General features: G+C 41.8%; 2 protein-coding genes across 4 annotated transcripts in view; one reads left to right on the top strand and one right to left on the bottom strand.

Moving 5' to 3' along the window:
- Positions 1 to 2,970: 2,970 nt before the first annotated feature.
- LOC308386013 (serine/threonine-protein kinase pim-3-like) lies at positions 2,971 to 4,637 on the bottom strand. The gene is made up of 2 exons (XM_080865288.1): positions 4,398 to 4,637; positions 2,971 to 3,381 (listed from the first exon to the last, which is right to left on the bottom strand). The coding sequence occupies exons 1-2, from the start codon at positions 4,575 to 4,577 to the stop codon at positions 3,115 to 3,117; spliced, it is 447 nt and encodes a 148-aa protein (XP_080721414.1). The 5' UTR covers positions 4,578 to 4,637; the 3' UTR covers positions 2,971 to 3,114.
- The window catches only part of LOC308385968 (DIS3-like exonuclease 1), a 28,055-nt gene continuing 17,421 nt past the window's right edge, over positions 4,524 to 15,157 (top strand). The window contains exons 1-7 of one of the 3 annotated variants that reach the window (XM_080865213.1): positions 4,524 to 4,663; positions 6,432 to 6,560; positions 8,101 to 8,222; positions 9,655 to 9,822; positions 11,498 to 11,576; positions 11,686 to 11,859; positions 14,625 to 14,794. In XM_080865213.1, coding sequence (XP_080721339.1) covers positions 4,639 to 4,663; positions 6,432 to 6,560; positions 8,101 to 8,222; positions 9,655 to 9,822; positions 11,498 to 11,576; positions 11,686 to 11,859; positions 14,625 to 14,794 — 867 coding nt within the window. In that variant the 5' untranslated portion in view covers positions 4,524 to 4,638. The remainder of the gene's footprint in view (positions 4,664 to 6,431; positions 6,561 to 8,100; positions 8,223 to 9,654; positions 9,823 to 11,497; positions 11,577 to 11,685; positions 11,860 to 14,624; positions 14,795 to 15,157) is intronic. The other 2 variants (XM_080865214.1, XM_080865215.1) reach the window with 2 other exon arrangements.

Below are 15,157 nucleotides of genomic sequence, written 5' to 3'. Positions count from 1 at the left end.
CGAGCAGGCGGAGGACTTGGCTGGAGCAGGAAAAGGCAAAAGGGGAAACGCGAGTGCACGTCTGAAACTTCTTCACTGTCAGTGAATCCTAATTCTTAAGACTAACTAAGAAGAATAAATCTATGTATGAATGTCGTTTTGAGCACATCTCCTCTTTCTACTGATCAATTCTTCCACCTAGTGGATAGATGATAGTATTGCAGCTTGTCTCGTCACCTGTTGTGTGTTTTGTGTGCTCCAGAACCTGCGTCCTGTTGGAGTACTGTACGTAAAACACACAAACACTGGAGTGAACACAGCTGCTGAACATCTCTATATTCATAACTTCTTCCTGTTATCTCATATCTGTCTCCCTTCATCTGTGTAGGAACGGTGTACAGATGTATGAGTATGTCACTCCTGCTCCTCCACCTAACACCTCCACTCCAAACTAAGTTTGCTCGGCTGCTTTGGTTCACTGATCTGCAAGTATCTGTCATTTGTTTGCAGATGTCTGCAGGAATTATTGTAATGATCCATTAATGGTGCCTGATTTCATTCAGTTTTACAGCTTGTCTCGTGTTTTTGAACTGCTTCCCTCACAGTTGTACACAGTGCTAACATGTGCTCTTACTCTGTGTTTTATTCCTGAAGAAAAAGAAAGTGCCCAGCCCAGCAGGATGAAGATGGGCCATACGTCAAGAAGCCGCCAAATGCCTTCATGCTCTATCTCAAAGAGCAGAGGCCAAAGGTCATTGCTGAACTCAACATCCCTGGAAATGCAGCCGTAAATGCAGTGGTGGGACAGAGAGTAAGTGTGTAACTCTACGTCTATTGCAGCATAACTAAGGGAGGATTCAGGGTCACCTGGTCCAGCCCTAACTATATGCTTTAGCAAAAAGGAAAGTTTTAAGCCTAATCTTAAAAGTAGAGATAGTGTCTGTCTCCTGAATCCAAACTGGAAGCTGGTTCCACAGAAGAGGGGCCTGAAAACTGAAGGCTCTCCCTCCCATTCTACTTTTAAATACTCTAGGAACAACAAGTAGGCCTGCAGAGCGAGAGCGAAGTGCTCTAATAGGGTGATATGGTACTACAAGGTCATTAAGATAAGATGGGGCCTGATTATTTAAGACCTTGTATGTGAGGAGCAGGATTTTGAATTCAATTCTGGATTTAACAGGAGAAATCTGCTCTCTCTTTCTAGTCCCTGTCAGGACTCTTGCTGCAGCATTTTGGATTAGCTGAAGGCTTTTCAGTGAGTTTTTTGGACATCCTGATAATAATGAATTACAGTCGTCCAGCCTGGAAGTAATAAATGGTAAATGCCCTGTATTTATATAGCGCTTTACTAGTCCCTAAGGACCCCAAAGCGCTTTACATATCCAGTCATCCACCCATTCACACACACATTCACACAATAAATGCATGAACTAGTTTTTCAGCGTCACTCTGAGACAGGATATTTCTAATTTTAGAGATGTTGCGCAAATGGAAGAACGCAGTCTTACATATTTGTTTAATATGTGCGTTGAAGGACATGTCCTGGTCAAAAATGACTCCAAGGTTCCTCACAGCGTTACTGGAGGCCAAGGTAATGCCATCCAGAGTAAGAATCTGGTTAGATACCATATTTCTAAACTTTTCAGGGACGAGTACAATAACCTCAGTTTGATCTGAATTAAGAAGCAGAAAGTTAGCGGCCATCCAGGTCTTTAAGTCTTTAAGACATTCCTGCAGTGTAACTCATTGGTGTGTGTTATCTGGCTTCATGGACAGATAGAGCTGGGTGTCATCTGCATAGCAGTGAAAATTTATGCTATGTCTTCTAATGATGCTGCCTAGGGGAAACATGTATAATGTAAACAGAATTGGTCCTAGCACTGAACCCTGTGGAACTCCATAATTAACCTCAGTGTGTGAAGAGGACTCTCCATTTACATGCACAAATTGGAGTCTATTAGATAGATATGTCACAAACCAAACTGTACACTGGTAAACTGTTACAATAAAAAAAGACCGTAATTTTCTTTACTCTTCTTTATTTATGTAACTTTTGTTTTCACTGGCAATTTAGTATTAGGTTAGGACAAAAAACAAATTAGGAAGGTTAAAGACAGAACATTACTAGATTGTGGTTTTAATTAAAATGTAGCCTTTGACAATGCTGAACACATGAGAAGCTACTTTAAGGCATATCACCCAATTTGTAATATTGCTAAACATTTCTTAAGGCAGACGAGTCATGCTGGCTGGGTCAGTGTCATTTTTGTTGTAATTGATGTCTGGTTTGTTCTGTTCCCTAGTGATGGGTAGGGATGGGTACCAGTATCCGGTGTTCTGACATAATCCTTGAAATAGTAATAACACAGTATCCTCAGCAAAGATGAATTAAACAAGTTTTATTTTAATGGAAGTTTACTTCAAGTCTTCAGATTTTTACTGTCTTTTATTTGATTACTTTAAAGTATATGATTACATTAGAGTAATTAAATAAAGACAGTTTTGATGGAGCTCCTGAGCCAGCCCAAGCTCTCTATGAAGACGAGGAAAAACTCCCCTGGGGGGGCCAGACTGACGGGAAGAAACCTCGGGAAAGCCCATTCAAAGAGAGATCCCCTTTCCTGGGATGGCTGGGGGGGGGTTACAGGAATTCCAAAACACTGAAATTTAAAGTGGGCCAATTTAAAAAAAAATTATTTCCTGAAAAAAAGAAAGGTAATTCATACATCACACATAAATGATAACGTCTGAATTGTGTGTGTTTGTGTGTGTGTGTGATAGGCTTATCTCAGCCAAGTGTGATGCTGTAGCTCCTCCAGCGTCGGCCGCGTCTCCGGGACTTTGGTTAAACACGCGTCCAAGAAATCCCGGCAGTCTGGAAAGAAAGGAAAGAGAAAAAACATGAAGATGATAGTTCCAGTGGTCCAAGCCATCAGTCAGTCTTGAAGTGTGACGTTTTCTTACTTTTGGACAGATGTCTTTTGAATTTCAGGCGCTTTTTGAGGAAGCTCGTGGTGTTAAAGTCCCCGGCATGAAGCGCTTCGTACAGAACCACTCCCATTTGCCATACCGTGGTGGGTCCACACCTGTAGCAACTGCGCCCGTACCACTCGGGAGGGGAGTAAATTTCTGTACCTAATAAACAGACACAATTGCAATTTCTTCTAAAACAAAAGGCGAAAATTGTGACATCTGTGAAGAGCAAGAGCAGAATATGTTACCATAGAAGACGCGGTACTGCGACTGCTCCTTAACAAAGCAGCTCAGTCCAAAGTCGATGATACGAACACGCGGTACATCTGAGCCGGTCTCAATTAGAATGTTCTCACTCTTGATGTCCCGGTGAAAGATGTGTTTATCCTCCAGGTGCTTCGCAGCATCAACCAGCTGCTTCAGAATGACCTGGAAATAGAGCAGGGCGATATGACCAAAAATATTTATCACGATATACATTTGAAAAGTTGTGATAACGATATAACTGACGATATAACTGACACTAGACAAAATACTTTACAACGCCACAACTTTATTAGTGCAAAAAACCCCATAAATGTATTTTCACTTAAACAAGCAGCTGTTTTTTTTATGTGCATTAAAGTTATATAAAAATGTAACAGTGCAAATGCAAATTCCTCGCTGACAGTTTAACCAAAAGGCATTTCCAGTGGAAATTGGCCGACATATCCTCAGCATAACCATGTAAAATATCCACAAAGCTTAAAAAGAGGTTATACACACACAATACGGTAATATCACGTTGAGGTGCAGTACGTATCACTCCGCGAGGCGCCTGCCTACGATAGCCGTAATGCTCCGACAATCCATCGAGCGGTGCGGCTTTGTAGCTTAGCAAAGTCGCCGTGTACATAAAATCATTTTGAGGTCAGTAAACACAACCAGAATTCATACATAAGGCACACGGGATTATAAGGGGCACTGTCGAGTTTCAGAAAAATCAAAGGATTGATTTTAAGTGTGCCGTATTTTCCAAACAACACGGTAATAACGGCGGCCCGCTAGCATGCGCTACCAAAAATCGTGCTTTGTTGTGTATCTGACGGACGAAAGCTAAACCAGTTCCACACCACTAAAGTTGCAGCATTTTTACAAACCAGTTCTGGTTCATCCGTTTCATTCAACGATCCACTTTTGCTCTTCTCTTTCTGCGTCACCGCCATCTGCGTATGTAAACATAGGCACTGCGCATGCGCGTTTTACCTATTCTAGCGCGATATTTCATTTTCCTATCGTTGCCCAAAATTACACCGGTATTACCGTGAATGGTATGATATAGCCCAGCCCTACCTGGAAACGATGAAAAAGACAATAATCAATCAATGGGTTAATGTTTCTCTAATACTCTGTGCTTTGATTGAATGATGTACAGTCTAAGACTCTTCTAAGGCAAGTCAACTTGCCTTGGCCTTGTCCTCTGGCAAAAATCCTCCATTTTCTTCTATGTATTTATCCAGGTCCACAGCGGGGACAGGTCTCTCCATCACCAGGATCAGCTCTCTGCCAAAGTCAAACCACTCCAACAGAGACACTGGGGCTGATGTTTCCACTGATCCATCTGCTTCAGCTGCAAGCTTCAGCATGATGGCAACTTCCACTGACACATTCTTCCCGTTATCATCCTGAAATATTTCAACAAAGTGGATGATGAGGCACAGACGTTCCACAGGTGAACGCTGCATGCAATCCACTAATGTAAAAACAATTCAAGTCTTGCACATTTACCTTCACTTTGCAGTACACTTTCCCCTTTGGGATGTGTTTGATGGCCACCTAAAAGACACAGGGCATTGATGAGCATTTCCTCAGTATGACATCATTAAAGGTGTAAAACAGCATACATCTCAGCTTACGATATTATCCCTTATCTGCATTACTGCCTGTCTTACTACCACCATCTGAACACTTACTGGTAAATGATCCTTTATGCGGTAGCCAGCAAACACTGCTCCACAGCCTCCTTCTCCAAGCCGGTGCTCCTCCACGTATCTTGCTTGGAAGTCACCTAAACAGACAAACACAAATTGGGTTTTACTACAGCTGTCACACAAATTACTCTGCTGTACCCTAAATGTTCATTTTGCTCTTCACCTGAATATAAGTACCTGGGTATGTGTCAGCCAGTCTTACAGGACTAACACAACCATTCACACTCGCATTTCTGCATTCACACCTATGGGCAATTTAGTGTTTCCAATTAACCTGTCACCACTAACTGCATGTCTTAAAATGCAGTTAGTGGTGATGTCATTAAAATGAATGCAACTTGTCTGCGTTGTTAACTATCCCCAAACACGGCACCTGCTTCCTGAAATGCTCAGAGTAGCTCATCTGCAACCAGTAACCAGCCGTGCTCAAAGTCTTTTAAACGACTTTCCTCCCCATTCTGATGCTCTGTTTGAAATGTTGAGTTGCATTCATAATCAAGCTGTTAGCTGTGTGCCCAGCTTAACCTAGCTACACATGTCTGTAGACATTGACCAGGGGTCAGCCTCATTATATCCGAGCTCTGCTGACAAAGCTGAAAGAGACGCAGCCTGTGACTTGAAATATGTGTCCAGCATAAACATGCAGGAGCGCTTTGGACAAACTTGATGAGCACTGTAAATAAGAAGTCCCACGTGAACTCGGGTTTCAGTCCAGTTTATTCCTGATTTGTGCTCACACAGCCATTTTAGAGTGTTGCATCATTAATGTGATGAGGCTTCACTTTGATAGCGTTAGGTGGACATCTGGTGAAACATACAGAGTTGTCATACTGAATCACTACTTACTGTTTTCCATTGAATTTAACGTACACAGCAAAGAGAAAAAAGCTTCATCGTGGACTCTCTTTGCAGTTTCACTTTGCAGAATCGCTGAATTTTCTATACATCATCTATATTAACTCAACTAGTGATCGGGGCATTTGTAGGCCTTTATTTCTTATTTCATCTGTTTGATCAGTACAAGTGTTCATTTTTAGTGTGAAACAGCTACTACATGTACTCTGAAATGTGCCACGTTAAAGTTAGTGCAGTATAGTGTTCACACATAGTCAACATGTTTCAGAAAAAAGCAATCTGCTGCTTTAGTTCACCAACTGGGCTTTTATTGTGAAACTCAAAGGATAACAAAGCCAGGTGTCATCCTCTTTCAATAATTTCAGATCAGGATCTTATGTTTAGGTCTAATGCATATTATCTGACAGACAAGTCTTTGTTTTATTTTGATTTTTACAAACAAGAGTGAATTTAAAAAATGAGCCAAAATGAACAAAGGAACATAAATTATGTTAGGAAAAGTCAACATACGTTGGTCTATTTTTTCTCCCTCGTGCTTCAGGGTTAACGTTCTCCTAACATCCCCACCATTCTCCCAAACTAATGAGAGGCTTTCTTGAGTGTAATTTATGATTTTATTGAATGTACTTGTTTTTGTAATGTGCGTTTGTGCAGATATTACAAGCGGCTGCAAACCCTTGTCAAAGACCCTCGACACGACTGCGTGCTGTTTGCCAATGAATTTCAGAAGTACTCTTACTGTCCACGAGAGAAGGGCGAGAGCCAGGAAAAATGGCAGACCAGGTCAGTGCTCATTATTTACCACACTCACTGAAGTGTACAGTCAAGTTGCTGCAGCACATGTAGCATAGAAATAGAGTCTATAGAGTCTTTTCCTTTCTCATTTTTTCCTCTTTGTCATGTTTTTTCTTCTACTTATACTTCTTTGACTTCATTTTGTTTTTCTGGGTCAAAGTGTGACGTTACATGTTTCACTAGGTGAAATTTGTAAATCTCATTAATTATAATGGAGATTATGCTAATAAAACATATTCAGTTCTTCAGTAAAGATGAAATACTTGCACCATGGGAAGTCCCCAATCTTGCCTATTGCAGCGTAACTAAGGGAGGATTCAGGGTCACTCAATCCAGCCCTAACTATAAATCAAAAAGGAAAGTTTTAATCCTAATCTTAATAGTGAGAGGGCGTCAGTCTCCCGTGTGCAAATAGGAAGCTGGTTCTACAAAAAAGGGCATGAAGGCTGATGCTCTGCCTCCCATTCTACTTTTGTAAACCCCACAAATAAGCCCGCAGCCTGAGAGTAAAGTGGGTGTGTAAAAGGGGTTTGATTATTCAAGACTTTTCTGTGTAAGAAGATTTTAAATTAAATTCTGGATTTAACAGGGAAGCCAGTATGGGAGAAATATGTTCTTTTGTTCTTGGACTGGATTAACTGAAGGTTTTTCAAATGATGCTTTTAGGACATCCTGATAATCATCCAATCACACAAAATGTCTTTGACTGCACCTGCTGACTACTTCTGCTCAGCAACTCTTGAAAGGAAATTGTGTTTCTAAAAATGTTAAGTCTCTGGGTTTAAAAAATATTTTGTGAAAGTGACATAAATGTATAGTTCACACGTGTGCAAAATTCATCTGGGAGATTTAAAAATGTAAACATTACATTTGAACTTTCTTTCAAATTGTGCAACAGGCCAGCGGTGCAGATGCATATGGCACTTAGAGCACACGTACTGGCTAAGATGTCAATCGAGCATTCATAGTGTTTTGTCCCAATAGGGGTTCAATGGGTAAAGGGGTCATTTTAACATTTTCAAAAATGTTTTTCCTCCACTTCAGGTAGAAAACAAGTGCAGGAACAAAGAAGTCAGGAGGACTTGTGAATGGCAGCTTAAAAGTGATTAATATTTATACCAGTTTAATAGAGAAAAGCACCAAAAGGATTTAATGAGTGTTTTTAATAATAGAGACTTGGTTGTAATGTTAATCACGATCTGACAAACTTTTATGTTGTGCCAACAAATGAAGCTAGAAGTGCAGTGTGTTCTCATGAAATGTGTTTATTATATAGATAAGGCACTCAATTATTTATTTTTTATATTCTTTCTGTGGAAGCACCATTTGAATTACAAGTAGTGTGAAATCATAACTTCCACCTACAAAACAGCAAAAACTTAGTGGGATATGTTAAAGATTATTGCTTTAGCGGGCAATTTGCTTTCATGCATCTTATGCTAAACTTGTGAGTTCATTTAGTGTGTGTGTGTGTGTGTGTGTGTGTGTGTGTGTGTGTGTGTGTGTGTGTGTGTGTGTGTGTACTCAGCTGCAGTGTGGTACTACAACCACCTGGCAGGAATGATGAATATAGTGATGATCACTGAGGATCCTGAGGCCGTAGCTCAGTTCAGCAGCCTGACGTCTGGAGTGTACGTCATCTCCGTCCAGGTATATGAAATACCTTTATAATACCATCTACTCTATATCGGCTTCTTATATGTAGCCACCTTACAGGGATTTATCATCATGCATTTAGAGAAACACGTGGTTTGAACACCTAAAACTGAAAGTCAGCTCTTTGTGTTAAAGTCGTTGTGTTGGAGCCTATATGATGGAACAGTTGGTTGGTCTGTATTATTTCACTAATCTTCAGTGGGACTATTGTAGCATGTAGCAGGCATGGGTTTTTGAAACACTTACATTTTTGGCAGCAGTATTAGAACAGTCTCACTTAGAAGTGAAATTGGTGGTTGTTGTCAAACTTTCGGTCATTACACATGATTTCTTGGTTAAGTGACAAAATGTAAATATATGTGGCATTTAGTCTGTTTACATACGGAGAGCTGCACTTTGTTTTTCAATTCATGTCAGCCTAGCAAGCATGCTGTGGTTGTATAAAACACAGTGACAATGAGTCAGAAAACTATTAAACTAGTATGTAAATGAGAATTTCGCTAAAGGTGAAGGTCACAGCCTTGTTTGTAATTGCACTGATTGATCCGAGCTCTGTCAGAAAAAAACAGTTACACTTTTTACCTATTTGTCGATACACTGGTATCGCCATTTAAAATGGTCAATAAATGACAGTTAAAGTAAAGAAGAGAGGTTAGAAACAGCCTTTAGCCATGTTATGGGTATTGATATTATATGTTTGGCTTCACAGGTACTCTGCATCTTCCCTCTTGGCAACGTGTTTGGAACGCCGCAAACACGAGTCGGTCAGAGAGTAAACTCATTGCTCAATAAGGACTGATATCAAGTCTGATGTTTATTTAAAGGAAAAAGAGCAGTACATGCTAGTAGCCGTGAAATTAATATTACATCGCTTTCTATTGTGATACATTTTTGATACATTGCTGCCAGATTTGTATATTTTTATCCAAACATACGTACCCGGGTATTTTTGAAAACGCAGATTTTTCTATGTGTTTGCGCCTTTCGTCCACACGTAAACGGCGTTTTCGGTCACTGAAAACAGAGATTTTCAACCAGAATTGGTAGAATTCATTTAAATTGGTTGGTTTCCTAAAACGGTCGTGGCGTTTAAGCACGGTCCAACAATTAACAACAGGGTTGAGGTTGTTGCTTTGGGAAGCCCATTCCAAAAACTCGCTTTATTTATTCTGAAACCAGTTCTTATATCTATTTAACTATTATTGTAATACTAATACTGAGGACGTCTAACTGTATCAAAAGGTTTAAGCATCTGGCTGTTGATTTGAGGTGAATTTGAAAGATTTTACTCTATTTCTCTTTCTCGAACCTGATAAGGTTAAGTGGAAGAGGATCCAAAACTTAGGCCCTTGAAGGGATGTTACTGGAACTAAGAAGGCCAACTGAAGTAATTTATTTCTTGACCTGTGTGTTTTTCCTTTGCCAGGATTATTTGCAAAGCTTCTGGTCAGATCTGCAGGCAGCCCATGAACTGTTTAGCTCCATTTCTCAGGCACAACAAGAGACAGAGGGCGACGATGGGGAGAAAGAGTTTCCCGAACATCTTCCCGCTGAAGTCCTGGAGGCTGGTATAAAGTCTGAACGTTACATTCAGGTAAAAATGTACCAACCTGTTGTTGGGTCTAACGCTCAAACCCCGCTGACTCAGCGCTTTCTTTTACTTGCTGCAAGGGGAGAAGGTCTTCATCTGATCTTAGCCCAACTCCAGCCTTCCCTCAAAGCCCTTTTATTAACTTCAGTGGTCACACAAACATCAACATTAATGATGCGACAGATAAGACACGCACATGTGAACGTGTGTCTCTGCAAGAGTGAACATGTGATGTGTGTGTATGTGAATGTGTCTCTGTGAGCATGTGATGTGATCAGTGATGTGTGTGTGTAGAAAACAGAGGTGAGCATTCATGCTAAAGATCTGATCATCTTGTGCAATGACAAACATATTGATCCACAATTCTCTAACTCCTGTTTTAAGTATACCGGATCTCTCTTTAAAACACGAGTTTAAAACAACTGCAGGAACAACGTTTAAATATTTTAGTAGCTTTAAGCCTGTTCATTTTTCAGAGAAACTGCAGGTACCTTTAATACATATACTAATCTATACTAACGAAATACACTGATGAGTGTAGGGAGTGTGCTGAGGAGGTAGGAGTATTTGAGGGGCTGACGAATAAAGAAAATGAGATGAAGAGCAGGACTGTTATTGAATGAAGAAGATATGAACTGTCTCTAAGTTTTCTTGCAGTTTAATTTTAAAGGAGAGAGACAGAAAAAACACATCATTATTATTATTATTATTATTTTAAAAAGTCATAAAGGGATTGGCAAGTTACTTTCAGTGAGTCCCCAAGCAAAACATGGCTTAGTATTTGGGGTAGAGACCTTTGTTGCCAGTGGTAAGACTTTTCTTGGTATCAAGTGGAGTAGTCAGAGGGTGACGATGGGGAGAAAGAGTTTCCTGAGGCAGATGGACATCTGCGTCTAAAGGTCAAAGGTCACTCTTTCGAGGATGCCAATGTTCACATTTTGGACAGAGAGGACAGATGGTTTGAAAGAGGAGTGAAAGAAGCCATCTATGTCCACTGTGAGCGACCATCTTTGAACAGAGGCGGGGCTTACGACACCAACTCTCTGCCATCTATAATCCAGTTTTGAGATCCTTCCCAGACGCCTTAACGCCCACTCACATCCTGGGCCATCTGACCTCAGGAATTCGCATGATAAGGTGGGGCCAGGTTTCACAATGAACACACCCGAAACTCTGGCTGATTGGGACCCACACCCAGTTTCACACCTTGGCTCAGGCGATTAGAGGATCATCAGGGGGTCCTTTTGTCCCTCTGTGGGGGGATACTCCCTCTAGGTTTATATCTGGGACTCTCCACCATTTGACCTTAGAACTGAAGAAGCTTCTCGGATGAGAGGTGAAACGTCTTCAAGCAACTTAAAGAAGTCCAGACGCTTTTCTTTGCAAGCTCCTTTGACTACGATGACCTGGATGACTGAGAACCTTCACAGACAGTTTTTGGTTGATATTCTATCGCTCTCCATTAAATGAAACTAACATTAAAGAAATAACATGAATAATTGTTCTTTCTTTGTAACTGAGGAAACCTACAAATTCAGCAGTGATAATTATTTCCCCAACTGTACCTGAGCAGGTATGGAGATGTCACAAAGAGAAGGCAGTGGAGTTTTTCACCAGATTGTTTAACACAACCTCAGTGGCAGAAGAGTAAATGTCTTGTTTCATTCCTTTTTACTAGGGTACACTGAATGTTAACAAGCATCGGGCACAGAACGAGGCTTTCGTCAGGCCGAAGAACTTCTCAACCAAGAGCACAGGTGAAAACGCCTTACATTTTCAAAACAGGTGGAACAGACACATTAAACTTATATTTGCTAGACGTTTCTGATCTCTTCTCCCGACTTTGACCCCCCCTATCCATCTTAGATCTGACTTGGGATGTGCTTGTGTATGGTCGAAAAAATCGAAACAGAGCGGTGCATGGGGACGAGGTTGTGGTGGAGTTGTTGCCCAAGAACGAGTGGAGAGGGAGGGACACAGCCCTGACTGATGGGGATGAAAAAACTGGAGAGGACAATGAGAGTACACCTCTGCCAACAGGTGGGAATGTTTGTACTCCATTCATTCACATTTGATTTATTTTTGTATTTAATGATATTTTGTGTATTATATTTTCTGTCTGATTTGCCTAAAATATGTTCAGGATATCTCACAAATAAGTAATGAAAACAATGAAGCATCTTGATCGAACCACATGAATGGTTCGATCCGTGGCTCCCCGAGTCTGCAAGCCGAGTATCTTTGGGAAAGATACTAACCCCAAGTTGCTCTCCGATGCATCCATTGGAGTATAGTGAGTGTGAATGTTGCTTAGTAAGCACTTAAACGCATAGAAGGAAGTGCTTGTGTGAATGGGGTGATTGGGTAAGAGTAGAAAAGAGCTGTATAAGAATTAGTCCATTCACCATTCTTGTTTATATCACCTGCATGAAGCAACATTATAAGAACATATTTGGGTGAAATAACATTTGGAAGCTATTTTCTGGACAGGCATTCACAATTAAACTTTTTTTAAAGTTGCTACTGATTTTTATTACAGTTCTGGTGTAATTTGGCACAACTGAACCTCTTCTCCATGGTTCCATTCGTCAGGGAATAGCTTCTTGACAGCCACATTTCCAGAGATTCAAATAACGATGAAGTTTCGTCGAACAACTCAAGGGCCAAATGCATCTCTCAGGTTCTGTGTCACGTCTTTGCTGGTTTTTCCTGCTTTTTAATGACATGGCAGATATTGTTCATCTTCTGTAGAATTTTTTTTACGTCTGACACCTTTTCTTTCGTCCAATACAAAAGAAAGTTTTAAGTCTAGGAGACACAAATGGCAGGGAACGCATCCTGAGCTTCCACTAACATACAGTTCCCTTTACCAAACACAACAGAACAGAGACAGACGGGGCCCCATAAGTTTGCCAGTGTAACCTCGCAAATGACAAAAGAGAGAAAGAAAGAAAAACACTAATTAATTAAGCACACAACTCAGGGCCCAGTATTCAAAAGGCGAGGAACACTCCTGCAACTATACACGTGGACTCGCACAAATAATCAATAATCTTTTCAGCTGTGGCAGACCTAGAACAGGGAGGGATAGTTCAGGTGCAAAAATACTGTTTTAGCTTGTCACACTTTTAATTTGGCTAATGGGAACACCCTGTGTTTTTACATAAAAAATATGCAACACATAAAATACATTTTAATCTAACTGGAGGCAATTGACCATTGTTAACCCTTCTTATTGTTATTATTTTTACACACGAGGTCCTAAGGACAAAAAACTTCCCCCCCCTGCGGGCGGTCAATCCTTCAAGCTCAGGTCCTCTACCAGAGGCCTGGGAGCTTGAGGGTCCTGCGCAGCATCTCTGCTGTTCCCAGGACTGCGCTCTTCTGGACAGAGATCTCAGATGTTGTTCCCGGGATCTGCTGGAACCACTCGCCTAGCTTGGGAGTCACCGCACCGAGTGCTCAGGTTACCACGGGGACCACTGTTACCGTCACCTCCACATCTTCTCAAGCTCTTCTCTGAGCCCTTGGTACTCTAGCTTCTCATGTTCCTTCGTCCTGATGTTCCTGATGATTGCTAAATCTGTCACTACAGCCGTCTTCCTCTGCTTGTTCACCACCACTATGTCCGATTAGCCATCACCATTTTGTCCGTCTGTATCTGGAAGCCCCGAAGCATCTTAGCTCGGTCATTCTCCATCACACTAAGGGGCGTCTCCCGTTTTGACCTCGGGACTTCCAGGCCATACTCGGCACAGATATTCCCTTTATACTATGCCGGCCACTTGGTTATGGCGTTCCATGTATGTCTGCTAGCATCTTGCACCCTGTTGTTATGTGCTGGATTGTCTCAGGGGCATCTTTACGCTTGTATCTGGGGTCTTGACTGACTGGTCTGGTAGACCCCAGCCTCTATGGATCTTGTACTTATGGCTTCATGTGCTGCCATTATTAGTGCCTCTGTGCTCTATTTCAGTCCAGTCCAGCCACTGGTAGGATTTCTGGATGTGAGCTAGTTCTTTTATCTGTTGGTGGTACTGTGCAGGATCCTGTCCTTCCATGATGGTTCCTCTTCTTGCTCCTCTTTCTTGGGTTTCTGGTGCCTGAGGTATTCACTAAGCACACCTGAAGCCCCTACCAGTCAAAAGTGTGGACACGCCTTTTTTTTAGTGGTTTTTCTGTCATGGCCTGGTACTTCTACATAGTAGATTCTCACTGAAGGCATCAAAACTATGAATGAACACATATGTAATTATGTAGTACATATGTATATACCGGCTCCCCCCCAGTGCTGCGTTCTTTCTCCTCTGCTCTTCTCCCTGTACACCAACTGCTGCACCTCCACCCACCAGTCTGTCAAGCTAATCAAGTTTGCAGATGACACCACCGCTATTGGACTCATCTCGGACGGGGACGAGTCTGCCTACAGGAGGGAGGTTGAACGTCTGGTGTCCTGGTGCAGCCACAACAACCTGGTGCTGAATGCCCAGAAGACAGTGGAGATTATTGTGGGCTTCAGGAAGCACACAGCCCCACTCCCCCCCATCATCCTGACTGACACCCCCATCACCTCTGTGGACTCATTCCGCTTCCTGGGTACCACCATCACCCAGGACCTGAAGTGGGAGCCTCCGTCACCTCCGTCATAAAGAAGGCTCAGCAGAGGATGTGCTTCCTGAGGCAGCTGAAGAAATTCAACCTGCCAACACGGACGATGATGCAATTCTACACCGCAATCATCGAGTCCATCCTCACTTACTCCATAAATGTCTCTCTGTACTGATGTCTGACATTTAACCCCACAGGTCGTATTGTAGGGATCCTGCAGAGGAACTGGAGAGACTACGTGGTAACTTTCCCCACTAGGGATGGGATTCAGTCCCAGAGCAGGAATTCCCAGCGGATACTGACCATACCTTGGGACCAGCGTATTCCTAAAATCCGCATCAGTACTCAACAGGCTGAAGCTCTGCAGGTCTGACTTGACTTACATCTATAGGTTGATTTTATTTTCATGATGTACATTATGGCTTAGTCACATGAGTAAAAATAGGACGGCACCTGCCTTGTAACAAAGAAAAAACGCTGCTTTTCCAGTGATTGCAGTGAATATTTTGCATTCAGCGTTCAATTACAAGTAGTTACGGCAACCAACTGGTCGATCAAAGGTTGAGAATACAACACTGTCAACCTCTGGATGAACGCTTTCAAGGTGATTGCCTTGAAAAGCAGGACTCTATCTCCAGACCATCTTATCACCATTTGATTGGTGTTTTGCACCCTTTAAATAAAAGTAACTGACTGAGAGTAGTTGCAGAATTAGTCCCCGTCTTCCAAA

This window comes from Rhamphochromis sp. 'chilingali' (genome assembly GCF_963969265.1).
Source record: "Rhamphochromis sp. 'chilingali' genome assembly, chromosome: 18".
Taxonomy (NCBI): domain Eukaryota; kingdom Metazoa; phylum Chordata; class Actinopteri; order Cichliformes; family Cichlidae; genus Rhamphochromis; species Rhamphochromis sp. 'chilingali'.
The sequence above is the reverse complement of the archived record's forward strand: the minus strand, read 5'-3'. Positions and strand labels throughout refer to the sequence as shown.

Bases quoted from the DNA above. Each gene is read 5' to 3' on its own strand.
- LOC308386013 (XM_080865288.1), bottom strand. From the start codon at position 4,577: ATGCTGAAGCTTGCAGCTGAAGCAGATGGATCAGTGGAAACATCAGCC. The intron at 3,382-4,397 runs GCAAGTTGACTT...CTCTATTTCCAG, and splicing joins TGCCAGAGGACAAGGCCAAG to GTCATTCTGAAGCAGCTGGT.